The sequence below is a fragment of the Paramacrobiotus metropolitanus genome, unplaced genomic scaffold, assembly GCF_019649055.1.
Source record: "Paramacrobiotus metropolitanus isolate TYO unplaced genomic scaffold, Prichtersi_v1.0 Parri_scaffold0000006, whole genome shotgun sequence".
Taxonomy (NCBI): domain Eukaryota; kingdom Metazoa; phylum Tardigrada; class Eutardigrada; order Parachela; family Macrobiotidae; genus Paramacrobiotus; species Paramacrobiotus metropolitanus.
Genome location: NW_026570226.1, coordinates 2206225 through 2227607, shown reverse-complemented (window position 1 = coordinate 2227607; position 21383 = coordinate 2206225). Strand labels below are relative to the sequence as shown.

At 42.5% G+C, this 21383-nt stretch overlaps 2 protein-coding genes across 3 annotated transcripts; one reads left to right on the top strand and one right to left on the bottom strand.

The window, feature by feature from the left end:
• The first annotated feature begins 11 nt into the window (after positions 1-11).
• LOC129582090 (muscle-specific protein 20-like) lies at positions 12-3631 on the top strand. Its single transcript, XM_055473499.1, has 6 exons — positions 12-257; positions 326-453; positions 955-1121; positions 1191-1228; positions 1588-1879; positions 3327-3631. Exons 1-6 carry the CDS (start codon positions 222-224, stop codon positions 3377-3379), a joined length of 714 nt encoding a protein of 237 aa, XP_055329474.1. The 5' UTR covers positions 12-221; the 3' UTR covers positions 3380-3631.
• On the bottom strand, positions 3557-16701 carry LOC129582079 (protocadherin beta-1-like). 2 transcript variants are annotated; one of them, XM_055473484.1, is made up of 6 exons: positions 15521-16701; positions 11430-12821; positions 10520-10848; positions 5295-5387; positions 4758-4854; positions 3557-4428 (listed from the first exon to the last, which is right to left on the bottom strand). In XM_055473484.1, exons 1-6 carry the CDS (start codon positions 16224-16226, stop codon positions 3836-3838), a joined length of 3210 nt encoding a protein of 1069 aa, XP_055329459.1. In that variant the 5' UTR covers positions 16227-16701; the 3' UTR covers positions 3557-3835. The 2 variants fall into 2 exon arrangements, 1 of the variants encoding a protein (XP_055329459.1); XR_008689586.1 differs by having other exon boundaries at positions 4338-4428; positions 4566-4854.
• Positions 16702-21383: the final 4682 nt, after the last annotated feature.

Genomic DNA, 21383 nt, shown 5'->3' with positions numbered 1-21383 from the left:
ATTTGTTTGATATTAGTTGGTGACTAGGCTGAGTTAAGTTCATGGGATTATTTTTGGCTGGCGCCTAGGTAAACAAGTGTACGTTTTTCTTGTTCTGTCTGCTTAATCGATTCAGTATTTTCTGTCTGCTTTGAGATTCCACATCTGGTTATAGTCAGACACATCGCTAAGAAATTTCTGTGTTTCGTTCTTTTTACTCGGTGCGTTACATTTTGAAAAAAATGGCACAGTCGTCCACGGTTTTTGGTGGAAGAAAGGTCAGAACCCGTACAGTGAAAATTATTAAATTTTCCATGACCGAATTTACAAAGTCTTTGGGTTTCAGTTCCGAGGTGGCCGTGATTTAGCGGAAGAACAAGCTGCGCTGCAGTGGATATTCGGCGTACTACGGGAGCCGGTGCCGGCAAATGTTCCATTTGACGAATTATTGAAAGATGGTCAAGTGCTGTGCCGGTAGGTACAGAATGATCGTGAGATCACGTATATGTTAAAAAGTAATGACATAAATCGTTTTCTACAGCTGCGTTTGCAGAATACGTTAGTGTCTAAATGATAGAATTAATTGTTTTCCATGTACGTTAAATAAAATGATAGAAATATTGCATATCATTAAAACTTTTGACTTCAGTTTCAAATAGTATGTAATTCTGGTGCTTACAACTTACAAGTAGTGAGTCCGCACTATGTGTTTATTGTATTACGTGGTCATTAACTGTTAAGTATTGTGAATTAAATTAGTAAAGCCATTCCTAGAGTTTTTGTGGTTTCTTGATCTTAAATCTGTGAATATTGTTAATTAATCAATACGATGCCGGTTAGATGGTACTTCTTTTATTCTGACAGCCGATGTATCACGAATCGCGTTTTACATAAAAAAGTGCAGTTGGAGTAAATCCCTGGTGAAATTCGTTGAACTCACTTTGGTAGTCTGATCACGAAACTGTATCCACGCAGGTTTATGCAACGAATCGACCCTCAGCTGATACGAAAAATTAACACATCCGGTGGACCTATCAAGCTGATGGAGAATCTTGGCATGTTCAACGCAGCCTGCCGGCGTTTAGGCGTTAACCATGTGGATCTGTTCCTGACCACTGACTTGTGGGATAAACAGGATATCGGTTTGTTATGCTCCATGATTTAATTAATGTACTCAGCACATCATTAATGACAACGTCTTCCGTTTTAAGGAGCTGTGTACAACTGCTTGAGCCAGCTTGGCAAAATCGTAAGCATACCGCGAGCGTATTGGGGCACAAATATTATTTCTCAGTAACTTGGTAAACGAATAATTATATGTACTAACACGTTTGGTGGCAGCCTGTGAGCTGTGCTGGTTAAATTAATACACACTGAATACTTGCTTAAATTAATACACACTGAGTGCTGCGGTTTCGTTTAACAGGAGTTTCGTTCCTTCTACAGCCCTTATATGTACGATGACTTTCTTCATGATTCTGCACATTATTATGTGCTTATTGTAGCTGTTCTGATATGTTACTGTGATAACGAGTGTTGATTATTGTTTGTTTTGTTAGTGATATTAATCTTCGAAGAACCAGTTAATATTTATACGTGCATGTATAGGTGCAGAAAATTCGGCCGGATCTTCCACCATATGGACCAAAAATCGCGGAGGAAACCAAAAAGAATTTCGCTGACCAGGATGGCCGTTTCGGTGATACCAACAAGATAAACCAGCAGTTTTACAACAAAAACTATCAATATGATCAGCAGCAATTTAATCAACAGCAAAACCACCAGCAGCAACAGCAGACGACGACGATTCATCACCACAGCTCGCAACAACAACAGCAGCGTCAATACAGCAGCAGTGTCCAGTACAGTCAGCACCAGTTCATGTCAGCCGTCAATGCCGGTAATTAATCACGATTTGTTACATATTTAAGTCCACAGTGGTACAGCTTTAGGTTAGATTGTAATTAATTATCATGGTTTTTTCCTGTCAGAAAAGAAACGCGATGCTTTGATCATATTATTGTGTGTTTTACCGATGGGACATTTCTAGGTGCCGCTTCCTCTGTTCTAACAAAAACCACGTTGAATCTAACAGCTTTTTGACAAATGACAAAGCTCGACCTTGTAATTCATATCACTTGGTTAAGGTCATAAGTAGTATTTTTTATAGGGTTCCCTCCGTGTAATTCGCAAATGGTTAGTTTATAAGTGACGCTAAATCTGATGTACATTATTCAAGGCGAGTGAGTATGCGAATGGAATGCGCGGTTTTTTCTTTACAGTTCCTTTTTTCTTTCTTTATGTTTTCTTTCCTAGAACATTTGCCTTCACAAATACAGTAGTAATTTGTTTCGCGTGAAAATTTATGCTTAGCATTGCTGAGACAATTTCTGACGCTACAGTTTACATACACCTACAGTTGTAAATATTGTTTTGTATAAATCAGTTACAGTACCTACGCTAATTGCATTTCGGTCACAAATGCTAACCGTAAGAATACGTGAATACATTATTTTTGCATATGATGGCTATTACTGTACTTATGCGCCGTGCGGTAAGTTGCGGCAAAGTTATCCAAAGTTCTGTTGTGCTGAATTTTTTTCGAATGAATTGCCACTTTTCAAACGTGAATAGCGGTGCATACAAAATATTTAGAACAGTTTTATGGATTGACACATGCACTGCATTGGTGGTGAAATGTATTTTTCCCTGGCGTGCAAGTAATCGAATTTACCTGTTAACAAACTTCGTTAAACGCCGCTGAGCGGCAGGCAGTGCTGCTTGATATTACTCGCTTCCGTGCCCATTAAAGTGCAAATTGGAAGCTCCATTACCGGCTAAATTGGCTAAACAAGCCCAATTTTTTGCACCATTTCCAGAGAGTGCACAGTCCGTAGTGAGATCCCCGTACGAAAGTGATGCGGAAAAACTATGCTGATTTGGTCATCTTTCTGTATATTTCCAATTAACTTCGCGCAAATCCGACTGTTGAAATTATGTAGTTAGTTGGTTGTCTCTAAATCGTATGCCAGGTATGCGCTATCTTACGGAAATTTAGACGCTTGCGCACATTTTAGTACCACTTTGCAGAACGACTACTTTTTCGATTGAGCTAGCACGAAATCCGATCGACATCAACCACTGGATTTCTGACCAGCAGGGCTTTTAACTGAAGTAGAAAAAAATAATAGCAGAGATTTTTAAAAATTCGTTAGATTGAGAAATCGTGCAGAATAGAAGAAGCCAAAATGCACGCGTTCGCATTCTGACCGCATCACTTTCGTATGGGATCAGTGTTGTTCCTCATATAACGCGCGCACTTATTCTCGGCTCTCTCTGTGTTTCAGGTGGCAATCAGCGACCTATAAACGCAGGATACGGAAACAACCGATATCAGTAATGATTCGGGCGCACTGCACTGCTAAGGATTACTCTGGACAGCCTTTTCACTTTAAATTGGATTCGGTCTCTTTCGCTGTGCTGGGCTTGTCGTAACTCTTTACTGTACGATCAGATATTTTGTCAACTTTGTGGGTTTTGTAGCATTTCATGCGGAAAACGCGCATTAATCGTAAAACGGGGAATTTTACTGCATTTCGCGCTGTACACGCTATGTTGCACTGAACTGGCCACATGTGACCAATAATAAATAGACAGATCAACATTTTAAAAAATGTGCACTAGAAACATTTTCCTCTCCGACCAGATCCAGAATACAGTGACAACCGACTGACCATGAAACCCTTCAGGAAGCAATTGCGTACGAAAATGGTCCAAACGATAAATGCCCGTTAAAAAATTTTAACAAAAAACACAAATTCTTGTAACATTATTGACACAATTGTGCACTTCCGTTTCAACAAAGCGATTGGTATTCTACGACTTGAGACACGCCAAACTGCGGCGGTGTCGGTGGGATGGGAAGCAATCCGATCGGTGGCGATGGGAGAAAATCATCAAACTCCAAACCGGCACCGATGGATGAGGATAAGGTGGATTTGCCGCTCGTGGCGGACATGTTGAGCGAACTGGAAAACGGACTGGAGATTTGGTCCTGATCCTGACTACTGGGTTGCGACTGACTAGCCGCATACACTGGCTGCGCACCCGCGCCGCCACCGGGAACCGGTGTCAGGGCATAAATCCGTCCCACTTGCAGGGCATCGATGTAATTGCGGGTCATGGGACTCAGAGAGGTGACCGGCTCCCGGTGGGGGGAGGTGGGGTAGGCGATAGGGTTGGCGCGAATGATAAAAGAAGAGTTGGAACTGTAGCCGCTCTCCGCGGGCGGCGGTGGCAGTGAGCCGCGTTTATTCAGCGAGACACGCCGCGGCAGACTGTTGACCCGCTGGAAATTGGCTGGTGTACTGCAGGTCCCATTGATACTGCTGGCACAACGGGCTGTCGACAGGGTCAGCGGATGTCGTGCCGCTTGGTAGAATGAGGAAGCTGCGGAAAAGCCAGATATGCGTGTCAGACAATACGCTCGTGGCGCCGGCATGTATAGAGAAGCGGAGAAACCGGGGAAAAATAGCCAATTACACCGGAAATGAATTTGTGCCGGTTTTAAAACGGCGACCCCATACCTGGTGGAGTGGTCAGAGAGAGAGGGCCATGTGGAGTGAGAAGAATGCATTTTGAATAGGTAGTGTGAGATAAAGATAGAAGATTAGGGGGGATACACAGAAGAAGAGATAATATAGGCCGTCACCCGAGGAAACACACACTGAACCGGCATCGCGCGCTCGCATCCCCATCTCAGACAATGGAGTATTTACCTCGTATCACCGATGGCCGCTTGAAGCCCCCATCATCGTCCTCCTCACCGCTGTTATCCACATCCTGATCTAGCGTCTTTTGTAATTGATTAGCCAACTGCAAACAGCCACATATATATAATCAAATGTGGAATAATTAGGCACAAAAGTCAGTGAGCGCGCAAAGAGGGAAGCATAATGCTGATCATTGGCATTTAAATGGGATAACACCGGAAATACACTAAGCAAACGATGTGGCCCAGAATGACCACAACAGCCCGCGGTGAACGCCGGGGATAATAATTGATTTTCACTGACCGGCATACCCGACTAGCGTACTGGTTAGGGACAGGAAATAAATCAGAATTAATGGTCTGGAAGGTGTCAACTAATTGGCTTAATAAAGAAGATGAAAATTTCTCTCTCGATATACAGATATGCGTTGCGGCACAGATGCGCCTATCATAACATGGACAGACGCGCGCGCGGACGAAAACTCATTAGGCCAGATGACCGGCGTTGCGCTCTTCTTCTTCACTGCATCATTAAGCGGCTTACTTGAAATGTCTGGATGGTTTTTCCCGGTGGACTAGTGGTTTCTTCATTGACAACATCATAAATTATAGGGCCATTAACGACTTTTCCATAATCCTGCAACGATAAATACACTCATCAATTTTATTTGTTTCCTTATATAAACCCAGAAAGAAACTTATTCGGAAAATGGACAGATAATCCTGTGATTTTTTCCTTCCATTGTATGTCTGAGAATGTCCTTGTGTGATGGTCAGCTGTAATTTGTAGTTGGGTGTAAGTGGAAAAAATTTATGTGTTTGACACACATTTGATCTATTGTCAAAGGGATTTAACATGTCAAAATTTCCCGGCCCATTGCCCGACCGGGCAGCCGAACTGGTACACGTATATATTTTTATGGAAATTAAAGTTTAATGTAGCTAACCAGTGAAGTGTTAAGTATTAAAACCGCAATCGGAACAAGTTTTTATTCATGATGCGTAGCATCCTAATGGCTATTTAATAATCCGGTTCTGTTGTTGCGGGTGAAGCATCCCTGGCCCTGATTGCCGGTTCTCAAAACGGCGGTCTTATACTGGCTGTCCTAACACACAAGTAGGGTGTTGTGTCGCCGGGACCGGGTACACAGACATGCCACGGGGAAGGGATTTTGGTGAGAAAACAGGGCTCTGCTGCACTGCACTATGACACGGGCGGTTTGATAATCCCCCCTTCTCACACACGTCAGTAGCATGTGACAAAATGAGAGGCTTTCATTTGCACTTTGCCTAATCGTCATCAATCACAATTAATCGCTAGTTTAGGCCCATTAAAACAGCCGTATAATGAACCGATTTATGTGCTAGGCATGGCCATATAACAGCATGTATTGGCACATATACCGCCATTATACCTTTTACTTTAGTAAAAATAAGTACATTAAAATTGTTCTCTTTTGGAATATGAATTCTTAAACAAGCAATAATTTCCACAAAAAATATAAGCTAATACGTATATGTGCACACTTAATTGAAACGTTAAAAATGCGGCCATAGTCTATACGGAACTTGATTTAAAAATGCATAAACGGCATATCTTCGCTATCAAAAGTTTTAATTTCTCTAAGTGCATTACCGACACCGCGGCGGTGCAGCTTTTAGGTTACGTATACGTCATGTTGGTTACTCTGGTACAACATGTAAGTAACAAAATTTGTCATTCAAATATTATTTCAAGAGCCTGACACGAAATTGTCCTGTTTTGATTTGTAGATTAGCATTAGAATCGGTTGAAACAGTACAGCGCCGACTGACTAGCTGGCGGGCATTAAAACTTCCAAAAGGTTGCATGCAGAAGTATAGCCTGAACTTCAGCCTGTTCAAAATTCCATTCTGCGCATGACGCAGCGCGAGCGGGGGTAAACAACGCGCACATAGCGGATAATCGGATCGATTTAAACATGGATCTACTGACCGAAAAGGTCGCAATTTGCGGGGAAGAAAAGAGGGGCTTAGGATGGCTACTCTGCACACAGAATACAGATACTTTCGCGTATAATATTATGTATCGGGCGAATTACAGCGAGCCCTTTCACTGGTCACGCATTCCATTCCACTGACCACAGGATATCGAAAACAACAATTTCCCCCCGGTTTTTATCGATTAAAAGCCAGATATTATGTTGCCGGTTGGGCAGTCCCAGTGCCGATTACACACAATGATGATCATGGGATTCCCGGCTTGATCGAATCAAAATATATGTTTAGACAGGCAGTCAAACAATTTTTGGCGGCGCTACCACTGGTCAACGATATTACTATTATTTTTACTGTATCAACGGATGACGTAGATAGTAACCGATAATTGCGATATGAACAGCGAAAGCAGATTTACTCAAGATTACAATTACCAACTTGTTCAGCAATTCAATATCTCAGTAAGAATGCGGCTTTTTATCCAAAATTAAACACCTGTACCTTGTTAATGAAAACTTTTTATTCTTTTGCGATTTATCAACATTTTAAAAAGTTGGGACCGAATGAGTAGATTTAAATTTTTAATGATTTATATTACACATCAGACGATTCATAAGCGCTAAATTTTTGCTTAGTTACAGAAACAACTGCGATTTGTAACAATAAAAATCCGGAATTGCAAATCTGTATACACCGCATACTAGTAAAAAAATTCCAGATAATAAGACATGCCACGCCTTAGAAAGTGTCTAAATCTATTTATAAGTTGCAATGCTTTAGAATGAAATTCAAATGAATTCGAAGGTCCTCAAGTGCGGAAGAATGTGCGAAGTCAAAGTTCATTTACGCTAAAATTTCTGCCGAGATGGAAGAAGTCGGATTCAGTTGCAATTTTCTGTGGATATTACTGGACTGTGCGCCATGACCCCGGCGAACTTCCCTTCGGTTCAATTGCTAGCTGACAGGCATGCACCATTCCCATGATGTTCCTTACTATGCTACTTTCTCTGCGTGTGTACTGTATGTCAGTTTCACACACACACACTTGGGATAATATGAAAATTCTCCTGTTTTGACCAAACGGCAGATCAGGTTGCTTTTATTGGATATTGATGGTCAATCACCAAACACTTTGGATGGCTTTTGGCTACTACAGCAACATTGTGATAAGATCTCTGTATATATTCCATCAGTTGGATCTCTTCCGGCTTCGCATACCTCTTATATATACGGACAACAGGAATAATATATGGAGCAAACGGTTGGCCATTTTGCCGATATATGCGTACCGGATAGGCAAACTTGAGATTAAACAAACAGAAAGCACGAAACACTTCACTTATGCAGCATATTAGATATGTGTGTTTATATTGTACTATATTCTAAACCTCAAAAATTCTTTCATTTCACCTGCTCTGATCGATGGCCGGCTGCATTAGTATTGTCTTCGTGTTGATTTTCATCAGGCTGCAGAAAAAGAGAAAGAGAGAGACAGAGCAGCATTCTGCCGGTTCCGTCCTCATATTTCCTATTTTCTGCCTCTTACACTTTTCCCTCTTTTGGCATACTTTGTCTGGCCCCGGCAATTGTCCAGTGCCATTGGAGTGAATTGCTTTTTAAATTTTAAAAACCATTCCCCGACTGCTGCTTCTTCCCTGTCTGCGTGTACGCGTATCTGCATAAAATGCCCTGACCGATAAAGCTGTCAGTATCGATCAAAAAGCGTCCCTGCAGTAAATATACGCGCTACAGCCATAATATATATAGACCGCTGCGTAAATTCATTCTCCATTTGCAGTTGGTCATTCTGTGTCAATATTTAATTATTCATCAATTTCATTAAACAGATACAACCCTACGGTATGTATGGATATTCTATCGAGGAGAGAAATAAAGTTAGTTAAGCTGATCGGCAATGAATGCTGTTCGGCTACATGCTGGCAGTATATATGGACATTACGCATTATGTCTTCCAGCGAATATCTCTATGCTGATATTCCTTGTGAATTGTGATGCTATACGAAAAGATACATCAAACAGTCAAGTGTACTTGAGACTGCGCTTTTCTATACAGACCCAGGCTGTACGTGCACTTCCGCTGGAAAAAGGGCTCCCTATGGGCATCTTTAGTTTGAAGCTGCGCTAGGCCATGCTAATGTCCACCATATGGTCAATACTCGAGCGATTATTCATCAGGCAACGATCAACGTCGAACCATAAATTATACACAAGCATTCTTAGACGATGGCCTTTTAAATATTCCTTTCTAATGACTGTATTCACGCACAGCGTGAAACATTATTCTTATGTATGGAAAAGCTGTTATACGTGCGGTTGGCGCTCTTTTTGAAAAGGTAGATTATGAAGATATCTCATTTCTTTGTAATACAGACATCATAATTCACACAAGCAGACGCCCCTTTAAAGTTTCTACCTCAATAATTTGAATAACGGATACAAAACGTATTTGTTTGGAATTCCTGCTAACAAGATGAAAAAGCAGTTCAGTCGTACGCAAAAATCAAAAACGTTAAATAAATAAATTTGTAACTATTAATAAATATTCAGTTCTTGTTCTTAATAAGCGACAAGAAGAAAAATTTGGCTTATATAATAATATTTAAGTTTTAAAAATTAATGGGTGTGTCCTAGTTATGAAAGTTACAGACGTTTCGCTATTTGGAATTACACATTCGGCATTGATAAAAATATACCATGTCATATGTTTACCACGTTTTTATGGAACTTCGCTCAAAGATTAAAAAGACAGTAGTCTGCAATTTTTCATTTTTATTACGTATACACTTCACCGGCGACAGTCGGTCGAGCGCCACATTGCCCAGTTATTATTACAGGCGCAGCGCCGCATCACACCGTGCGGAGAGAAAAGTGCTAATTTTCAACCTGAGCGAAAATGAGTGAATTTTGATGAAAAACCACTTTGTACCAGCGCCGGCACGTGTGGTCAATATTTGGGTCATATCAACGCCTCAACCGCTGTTTAAGGTGACGTTGATTCTACAATTTCGCTCCATATGCCGCATTAAACAACTCCGACGTGTATTTACCGCGGCTGACCATGCTCCGTCAGCGCGGATAGCGGTTATGATAAGAGAGTAGTTCTGCTCTCTCTCTTTGACTCAAAAACCTGGGCTGGAAAATTATCGGTATCGCAAGATAAATATTGCCTCACGTAACGTATCATAGACTGGATTATTTGCTTTCCGCATGGTATGCCGACATAAATATAATGTACAAAAATTCGCGTTTTTGCTTATATACAGTACACAGTGCACACATCGGGGGTAATATAATAAAATATGCCGGTTTTTGGGTGCATATGTTCCGGCGGGGAAAAATGTCAATATATACCACTGACACCGAAAGCATAACCTCTTCAATGGATGGCAAGGCGTAGGGAGATAAAAGGGGCGCTGGAAAAAAAGTGTCACACCGGTTTTGACACGCTCTACGTCTCAGCCAGTGTGAAAAGGCTACTCTTCTTCCCCCCATTCACAAGTAGCACATAAGGATGCCCTTCTCATGACACAACTTGTCGTTTTCTTATGGTGTTTGGTCAAGGAGAAATCCACACCACACACGTATATATAGACGATACGGCATATATGTGCATATAATGTATCCCAACCCAGATCGACATCCAGGCCGAATTTGAATTTTCATCAAGTAGCTTCTTGTGAGTAAATTGCAAAATTGGCCTGGTTTCCTACTACAGAGCCCGGCGAAATATTATGCTGCCGCCGATTTGCGACGACAGTAGTATCTACTTACATTCAACAGGGAATTGCGATTAGTGCTGGCTGAGGAGCATCGCGATGATTTGGTGCTGGAGCTGACGGGTGGCGTTTGGCTATTGGGGAATACCCAGTCATACCCGGCTTTGTCATCAACCCCGCCAGTACCACCGGCACTGCAACTGCTACTCTCCACGCTCCGCCGATGACAGGAGTCCGTGTCGCTCTGCAGGCCGCTACCCTCGCCCAGGGCTAATTGACTTTTGGAGCCCCGTTGAAAAACACGCGCCGTCTCCATGCGGACGTTGTAGCTGTGGTTCTCTTTGGATTTGTTACGATATAATACCACAAAGCAGATGGCTCCCACTGCAAACACATCACCAGACAAACAATCATTACACAGTATAGATGTATACATATAAGAATGCCGGCAGGTCGCACTGGGAGAAGGAAAAAACTGGGCCACTTGCTCGTTTTGCTGCTAGTGCATTTCAAACATATGAGAGCCACTTATCCTTTATAGCAATGTACAAAACTGTATTGAATATTTTTTCATTTACATAGCCATGTGCAGTATAAACGAAAACACATGTTTGTGGTTCTTTTTTCTACATCCGGCAGTATTTGCCAATAAGCTTTCTTGCGAAAAACTCATTCTGCATCAGTTATAGTTATTACAAATTTTACAAAACAACTTCCATAAATTCTATGATAATGAAAATTATTTGTTGCGCGCTTATTTGGGCGTAAAAATTTTATACAGGCATAGTTAAACGTCTTTTTACGCAACCGCAAGCGAAAAAGCTCGTTCATTACACATCAACAACTTTGTCATTTAAGAAAAACCGATGCGTATACTGTTGAGAAATTGACCGTCTTTCGACACTCCATTAATCATGATTTGTCAACAGATTACTGCGCACGGCGGCACATTGACTTAAGCTTACCGAACAGCGCCAGCCCCATGACGATCAGCGCCACGATGACCGGAAGTCCCACATCCGAGGCGAAAAACGTGGTCAAGATATTCTGCGACGTGGCCAGCTGATTGGCGCTGACATTGGCAATGGTGATAAAGACCTGGGCGGTGGCGGTACGGCGCGGCTCACCGCCATCGGCCGCCAGCAGTGTTAATTGAATCTGTCGTGGCTCAGTGACGAATATATCCCGGGCGGCTACCAGCTCACCCGATGTCTGATTAATGGTGATTTCCGAGCTATTGATATAGTACGTGATAATGGCGTTGTTTCCGAAGTCGCTGTCACTGGCGTGGACACTGCCCAGCACCGTGCCCCGGCGGAGGTCATTGTGGATGTCGAATTCATACACTGCGGTGGACCATTCCGGTGCGTTGTCATTCTCATCCAGGACTTCTACCACAACCGCCGCCTGCGAGCGGAAGGCCGGCTTCTCGGGGTCAAAGGCCTCCACCGCCAACTGGATCATGTCCCCGAGGGTCTCCCGATCTAAGGTACTTTGCAGGGAAATGACGCCGCGTTTATCATCAATACTGAATAAACTCGACGGCTCCAGTAGCCGGTAGCGGACTTGTTGGTTGTCCGGACTGGAATCGCGATCCTGCACGCGTAGTGAAACTATTTCCGTTCCGATTTTGGCGCTCTCCCGCACTTTAATCAAGTATGTAGAGCGGTCAAACACGGGCGGCGAGTCATTGACATCGCCCACCAGGATCTGTAGAGTGGTGCGGGACTCGAGGGAGGGTTTGCCCTGGTCGCGGGCAGTCAACTCCAAGAGGTAATCCTCGCGTTTCTCCCGGTCCAGCATCTTACTGGTGATGATGGCGTAGGTGTCGTCGGACTGTTGTTGGAGGACGAAAGTGTCGCTTTGCAGGGAGCACACCGCGCGACCGTTGACGCCGGCATCGGCATCCTTCACCCGCACCAACGCCACGAATGTCCCGATGGGGGCGTCCTCCGAGATGAAGGCGGCACTGGCTTCCGGGGGGAAGTACGACACATCGATCAGCGGCGGATTATCGTTCAAATCATCCACGATGACCGTGGCCAGGACGCTGGCGTCCAGCGGGTTGCTGTCGGCCCGATCGCGGGCACTGATCCAGATCTTGTGGACATCCTTGACCTCCCGGTCCAGTTCGGCTTTCAGCCGGACTTCGCCGGTTTCGCCGTCAATGTCGAAAATGTCACGGACTAATTTGCTGGTGATGGGGGCGATACTGTAGGTGATTTCCCCGTTCCGGCCCAGATCGGCATCCGAGGCGTGCACTTTCAGGATGCGCGTCCCACGGGGGACATTCTCGGGGACGCGCTTCTCGTAGCTGGGGTCATCGAAAACTGGGGCATGATCATTGGCATCCGTAACTGCAGCATACAAACATGGGATGAGAAAATTCAACCCCGTCAGTCTCTTCTAACTCATCAAGTCGACTTGATTAGCGCCCATTACGGCCGTAAACAACTCTCTAATCGGCAAATGTTTTCTAATCACCCGGCACAGAATTTTTGCAGCTACAGTGTATATTGCGCTCGCTGTGACGTTTTTCTATCTGTCTTCGCTGGAATTACGCCAAGAAAGGCGTGAAATGTTCACTGAATGCGACATATTTCATAATATAATTCTGGCCCAAATGATAGTGTATGTAAAATAATTATTGTAAACGGAAACGTATTTTGAATACAAGCTTGTACCGAAAAAATTATGAGCACTTAAAAGTATTTTGCTAGAGATAGCTATAAAACATTTATATTAAGTTGTTCAATAATTGACATTAGACCCACTTAAAAGTATGCTTACCATCAAATCTGATTATTGAACATTTATTGAAGAGTATCCTTTCTAACTAATTATGACATATCAGTGTAAACACACAGTCACATATGCGAATCTGCATTCATATTAGATTTCACATATGGCAACGTATTTTCGCGCTACGGATACACGTGTACAAGTCACACATCTCACACACTGACCAGTGACGGACACATCAACCCAAATTCAAAATTTTCCATTCGGATGGACTATCCCGACCTAAATAAACTTACTTCCGTTACGTGCAGGCCTTGTATTATATCTTCCCACAGAACAACACCCGACGCCTGATTTTTGTGATACTTTGCACACACACAGAAAATGGTGAATAGCGGCTAGTTTGCCGGACACACCGCCGGATTACACGAAATCGATCAACTACTCCCGATGGAAATTCGGGCTGATAATTGTCAATTTTAGACTTTTCCTATTCCAATTTAAAGGGCATTGAATTTTTAAACAGTACAATGCGCCCAGTACACTGCTATTCCACAGTGATAGATTAAAAAGCGGGGAGTTGCCCTTTAAGCACAACACTTAATTTTCTGGTATTACGATCAGCTGTCATAATACCACATCGTCCAGTTTAGCGGACTACAAACGAGCCTGGCCTACTTTCTCTCCCAACAGGGCGGAAGTGGGTTTCGGGTGTTTTTTCCCGGTTTTCTCTTTCCTTTTCCTAAATGTGTGATTCATTTGATATGGCACGGCTTCCAAGTGGTTCCGTCGTTAAGAACCAACGATCGAAAAAACCATGTCAATTATTATTCCCAGCCCCAAAAATCAATTGTCTTATATACCAGCATGTCAACACTCGGCTGTCATAAGTCAAACTTAAAAAGCCGGCTTTTCTCTCTTCACAAGAAGCGCTAAATGTATGGTTTTTTTAACGACTGTCGACAGCAAATCGTTTAGAAAACAGCTTGAGTTACCGCAGAACCTATCAAGTGAATCTTTGTAGTTTAATCATGATATATGAGAGTGTAACGTGGTTGGAAAAAATGTCCACATATCGTTGGTGGTGCGGTAAGGAACCCATCTCTTTACGGTATGTAAGTAAAATCAATGCCGGCCAGTAGTTTAAACATGACCCGGCTCGATCCGTTACCCTCGGATGTATTATATATGAGGCGTATCCAGGAATGTGATATATTGCGCAACCCGCCACCAACCATCGCCGACCCAACACACACTCAATTTTGTGCACGGCTTCATTATCAAATTGTGCGGAGCAATCAAGTTGTTATTAGTGTATTCGCCTGGATGTGGTCGTTTTAACAAAAGGTGTGTAGAACCAGCCACAGGGGAGATTCGATTGCTGTCGCACAATACTGGGAGAGAAAAAACGTGCAAATGCTTTATACATACACTGGGTTGCTCAATTAACGGTTGCACGATATGCGATCAAATTTTAATTTGCATTTTATGTACAAACTGGTTATGGATCGTTAGATCGACAGGGTGACGTTTTCACCTAAATATTAGATCAGTCTGTTATACTTCCGGTCAATTAAAGCGCCTTTTGCATTATGTAAGTACAGCAGCAAAAAACTCTTTGGAGATGCAACCAGTATCACGCTTTGCATATCACGCTCGTGCACTCAGTCCACCACTATACAAAATTATCTAGACAAAATTATGCAGTAATACCAAAAGAAGGAATAATGTGCTTTAACTGATATGAATTAAAATTTATAAAAATAGGCAGTTAAGCTGCTTTCTAATTTAAGCAAAAGTCTCTAGAAAGGTAACTCTGCTAATTCTGATTCGTAATACATATACTTATTTACCTTTTCTTTGTTTAGTAATTATTGTGCTCTGCTAATTGTATAGTGCTAATGAATAAACAACCAGTTGTGTAAATGAAAACAAACTGGTAGCACTCAAAAGTGCAACGCATATAACAATCAAGACATATTGCAAAGTGCCGCTTGTTTACACTTATAACCCACTTATTATTTTGATAATGTTTAACTGTCTGACCTTCGGTGAAACAAGTTCAAACCGCAACAATTGTCTGACACAGCAGCGATGCTGTTCTTGAGCATAATCATCGGTAAACACGGATGGACAAGTTTTTTTCATAGACACTCATACCCCATCCTTAAGTGGCCACTATGGATACATATCTATGTTTGATGTTTGACAAGTCAATGAAAAGATAAGGAAAGTATGCTATGCCGACAAATATTCATACTTTTCCGTAATTACATGTGACATCGTCACTGTACATACAGCATATGTGTCTTACCTTGAATGACCACATCCATAGAGCCGACAAGGGCGGGTACACCTTGATCTTTGGCCAGTACGGAGAACGCATAGAAATCCTTAACTTCCCTATCCAGTGGAGCGCTTAATTGCAGATACACGTCTTGTGTTTCTGTATTAACACTGTTAATTATCACGAATGGAATGTCGGCCGATGGGCTTTTCAGCGAGTACTCAATCTGCGCCGCTTTACCCCCATCGGCATCGGTAGCCGGTGGGATCTGGAATTTCGCCCCGACCGGCTGATTTTCACTGATCTCCAGGACAATCTCCCGTTGTGGGAAGACCGGCGCATTGTCGTTAATGTCCAGCAGTTCCACTTTAATGGGGATAATTTGAAATTGGTGCAACGGCAGCGTTATGACCGGAATGTCAAAATAACAATTAGCCGGCTCATGCTGATCAGCGCACAACGTCTCGCGGTCCAGTTTCATCGCCGTACTGATATGGCCTGAAGTATCGTTAATTTGAAAGAAGCCTTTTTTGTCATAGCCCCGTAGGAAACCGAATTTCAAGTCCGGTTTACTGCTGAGATTCCGCGGTAGCTGTTCACGGACGTCAGCCACAAACGTTCCCACCGGCAACTCCTCAATAACGGGATAGATTTTTTCCCCGGCTGCCGTCCAACTGAATAATGCATTTATATAACTGAGAACATATAAGCCGCATAGCACCAGGGGCCTCATTTTCTATTAGCGTAAATGAGAGAAATTTTCACACCACTGAAGTCGCTCCTGGCGACGCGCAGTATATACTAACGAGATCGCTGTTTCTCCACAAAAATGTCACAAAATTAATGCCGGTGAAAATGAAGGATAGCGCGCGCGTTTTCCCATGGATAATGCATTAATGTGATTCGGTACGGATGGAGATATTATGATACATATGTAATAACATCCGATTCCACGGGAAATCAATGCCTGTCCAAAATCAAACAACCGCAACTGACCAGCGGATATTCTTTCATTGCCAACTGATCAACAGTGCACATCAGAGTGAAGCGCGTAGTCTGAAAAAGTCCAAAGTAAAAGAGGCACATTCAGTGAGCGGGAAAACAAGCGGCGCGTATACAAGCTGACTGGACATTCGAAACTGGTCTGCCATTCACACACCGAAATATGCGCAGAATCAAAATGCTCCATCTCACACAGACATACACCACTCTCGCTTCTCTCTCTGCATCTGCACAAGTTTCGTACACTCGCCGCTGAACAGCTGGCGTGAATAGCCATTGATTCCATATATGGTAGAAATGCTCGGCGCCGATTGGCCGGCTACTAACCACAAGAACCACCCTCCTTGGATACAATATGGGAGGATCGGTGGCTGCCCAGAATATTTAACGGGTATTGTGTATTTTACGAATAGCACAGTTTCCACCCCGGTTACACCCAACCGGAAGGCCCACCAAACTGGTCTGGGAAAAAATGCCGAACCGCTGCTGATGGGTGGCCATACTATAGTAATCAAGTTGGGCCCTGTTAAGTGCCTTGCGCAATAGGTCAAATTAATATCAAAAAGAATTTGTTCTCTCTCCGACTCCCTGCGTTGGGGCAATTAAAGAAAAACAACCACAAAGAGTGTTTTCTTCGATACTTTTAAAGTGGCTGTGTCTCCCTCTCAAATTAGTTGTAATTGCATACCAGTTTTTTTCCTTGTCATTCGGGCTGAGTTTATTTGTCTATCGTAGGGTTTCGTAAGCGACCCTTGAGCAATTAAATTTACTAAGCACGTTCTTTGTATACATTAGGGATTTTTCTGCCTGTCAATGGGGCCAATACATTGGAGAGTATTATTGCATAACATTTGGACAGAACTCTACAATATATGGAGAAGATCACGCCATCGTGATCGCATCACAATGGGAGAACAACATTCCCACTGCTATTCTCCGTACAAGCGTAACCGTGAGATGTATCCATTTCAACACCAGATAACAGCCATCAACACCAACTTGCATCAACGAGCCTCACTGCAAATGCAATACACCGCGTCATGAAAAGCATCTCAATATGACTGTTTTCCGGTTTTTTCTTGTAGCCGGTAATTGCCGAGCATTTGCTTCGGATATTGAGCGTTTTTCAGAATAAAATTGATCCGCGCGCGTAATCCGTGTGTTATGTATGCACCTATATCTGTCTGATGCATATATAGATAAACGACCATAAATTGTACTCAAGATATACTTTTCAAAGAAAAATTATAGTGATTTACACCGGCATAGCGGTTCAGTGCAATGGTAATTAGTGTGATCGCCGGAAGCCGTTATTTTCCAGCCTGATGTAAGGTAGACTGTCAGTCTAGCGGTGCTAAGAGAATAATGATACTTTTATACACTGGACACGCTATCGTAGTTATACCTGAGTATGTACACCGGTATATGGCGTGTCCAGCGCGCGGATTCGCATGAGTGACCAAAGGCGTTCTGATTGTAGTCGGCCTCACCTCACCTGGCAAATAAGTGGGTTGTTGAAATAGTCTTTCATACCTTTTAGACGACCATATATGTATAAGCAGAATGTGTGTATTTGAATTCATTTCCTTGCAAACAATAGACCCCTTTGGAGAGGGAAACAGCGAAGAGAGTAGACTGCGGATTTGCATGCCAAGCCGAACGCATTGCCGGTTTTACTTGTTAGAACAAAGAGAAAAGGGCACATCGATGGGGTGTTCGTATTCGCTCCAGTTGAATATTGTTGGCGTTTTCTTCCTGTGAGCACCGTATGTCTTTAGAACAATTATCCACAGGTGGAAAATAAAAAGTTAGACGACCTTATAATAACATCCATACAACGCCACTCAATTGCCCTCATCATTGACCGATTGGCGCTGGGGACAATGCACAGCCAATTTGACAATGTGGAATAAGTTTGGTATTTTAATGAAAAATATTTTCGGTAAATGCGCGTTGAGATCTTCAAGTGAGGGCGCATACGCATTTCCGACAAAGTAATCCCTGTTCAATGATAACTCATAATTCATTCTTACAGAAGCGCTTTGTTTCGATCGGGTGTATGGTACTGGCGTAGTGCTGACAAGCCGCTACAGCTGTCGAGCAAGTATTTTTAAAATTCGGAAGATGTTGAGTTAATTATTTCAGAGCTATTTGCATTGCATATTTCGCTCATACGAAGCGAATCCATTAATTCTATGAACTGCAGTATTTGTATTTTATTCTGAAAACCCTTTCTGCTTTGTGGAAAAAAGTGGAAAGGATTAATGTTGTTGTGTAACATGTGTATATAATTGCAGCATAATTTTCATATAAAAAAACTGAGTGCTTATGTACAGCACTGGCATGTGTTAATGTAAATATGATATCATTCAAACACAGGCATGCACTACTGAATGCTCTTAAAATGGAAGTACAGAAGGTGCAGACAGATAGGCACTTTCTGGTCATTATTCCATTCGGGAAAGCGCGGAATACGATCTAATAAAGTAATAACGTTAACGTGAATAATGAGTGTAAAGATAATAACAGCTTGTGGATGCTGAAAAGTTAGTTGAAGGGTAGGTAAAATGAGATGGCGCACACCTGTCATCCGTTTTGTATTTTCCTGTGCTGAGTTGCCTTATACGGCGGAGCAGGAGCGCGTGCCGGACCGCGGCCAGACATAGCCGCCTAATGGTGTTCAGCATATCAGTAGAGTTCGATTAGCAGTTACCTCGAGATCGACCGTATGGATCTAACAGCATTATCCAGCCGGCACGCTGGGAACAAAGCCCGGCTGAGTAGGCAGCTTACAGCTTCTGATTCCTATCAAAACAAGAATCACTAACAAAAATAATGAGAGTTAATGGTCAGCCGGTTTTCATCAGCACATTATGCGATTAGCGAGAGATACAACCGACACTTCATTACATTTACCCTAATTAATTCCTGTGCAAACGTACTGTGCAAAGTATGCATGTTTCGGACGAAATGCCAATGGTTTTATGTCCACTATACTATTATGTTTCATTACCATGATAAAACATCAGTATCTAGAACAATTAACAAAATTGATTGAATGCTAGTGATGGAAATTAGGGTATGTTTTGGGAAATGCCTCTTAAACCAGAAGCATATTTACTGAACTGCTACGCTATATATTTGTATCGTATATTAGCGGTTTCGCACAGGTCGACTTTGATAAACTGAAAATGTTTTGCACGCTCCCAAAAACCGGAACTATGGGGAAATTTCGTGCATACTCATTGCGCAGTTACATTTACGCGTTACGATTTCAAGGTTAAGAACCGTAACATTGTGGTCTGGAGCTGCACTGTGGCGCAGCATTCACACCCATGCATAACCAGATTTGTGCGATATGATGTCCAGCTGCAACTGGATCGATTAATCACATACTATACACATTTTCCGGCCGCGACTCTCCGGGACGAAATGATCATCTAGATCATGTACTGCCATATTTTTATCGCCACTACAAATTTCCTCGCTACATAAGCCGTCATCTTTATGCCGACAATCCGACCGACCTCCCGTTGTGCGAAGGAACACTTTTCCTTATCGGTTTGCAGTATTATGGCTTAAGCCCATAACTGACCGGATGCGGAATATATACGTGTTCGCCGACTCAAAATGCATATATGCATTTTATGCCATAATATGACAAAACAGTCAGACAAACCAAACGCCGGGAAATAAGATCCTAATCAACAGATGGTCGATATTCGAACGGAAAATACATTGCCATCGATAATCATAATGTATGCGTACAGTTTTCTTTTATGCCGCTTTATGGAACATGTGCCGGCTACCATTATTATATTCGCTCTCTCCGAAAATTGTTCGCGCTTGGCTTTTCTACCTGCACCAGTGCGCCTCTCATTTACGCTAAACAGCACTTGTCCGGCATTATTGCTGGCCGTAATCGAGACTGTATAGAGGACAGATAAAAGTGTACATAACGTTAGCCATTGGCTTTTTCTTTTTGCCAATAGTTCATGAAAGGACTACCGTCGCCTGACCATCTGCTCAGGTTAAAATTGTGCACCATATATCGGCATCATTATTATTTCAGATGCCAAGCTGTGCTCTACACTACGGTATATAGGCGATCGAAAATTAAATTTTATACGCAAAACTCGCATCTCTGCGCACCCAATGATGCTTGCCACACAGTGACAGGATCGGATTATAATGAATCACTAGTGTTTAAGACTCAATTGTAAATATGTTTTCTCCGCAGATTCATATGTGTGACACTGTCGAAAAAGGATTAAGTTTGTCCCCAAAGTAAATCGGTTTTCGCATGCAAAACATGATCGCTTGACCTGCTTAATGTAAAAGGCTGCCGTTTCAAGGATCAACTCGCCGGGTGGATTTGGGGAAATTTTTTCCCTTTATCGGATCAAGCACTTGTCCACGTATTTCCGGTTTTCAGCATATTGAAATAACGGATGCCGCTCTTTGTTCCATTATACAAATAGAACTATGAACATTATTTCGTAGTTCACAATTAGCTAGTAGGACAAAAGCGAATACACGATCTGTCTGACCACTGGTCAAAAGATTTTTTAGCAGTTCGTTAATCTTTAAAACTCACTATCGGATTCGGAAACTTTGCTTCTGAATTCAGACGCATTGCGTTCTTTCCAGTCTTCACGTAGATAAAATATTTCATATATATATTGACAGTTATATCTCAAATTAGAAATCATGTTTTGGCACGAACACTGCTGAGCGCACGCCAGGATAACACTAATCTTTCACAACAATTTTAATTTAATTTACATGATCCGGCTTTAGAACGGTGGCATCCGTGAATGAAAATAGAAACCTCGCAATTTATTGTCAGATGTTTAAAAGTGATCTGCATGCTGCATAAGCACCATAC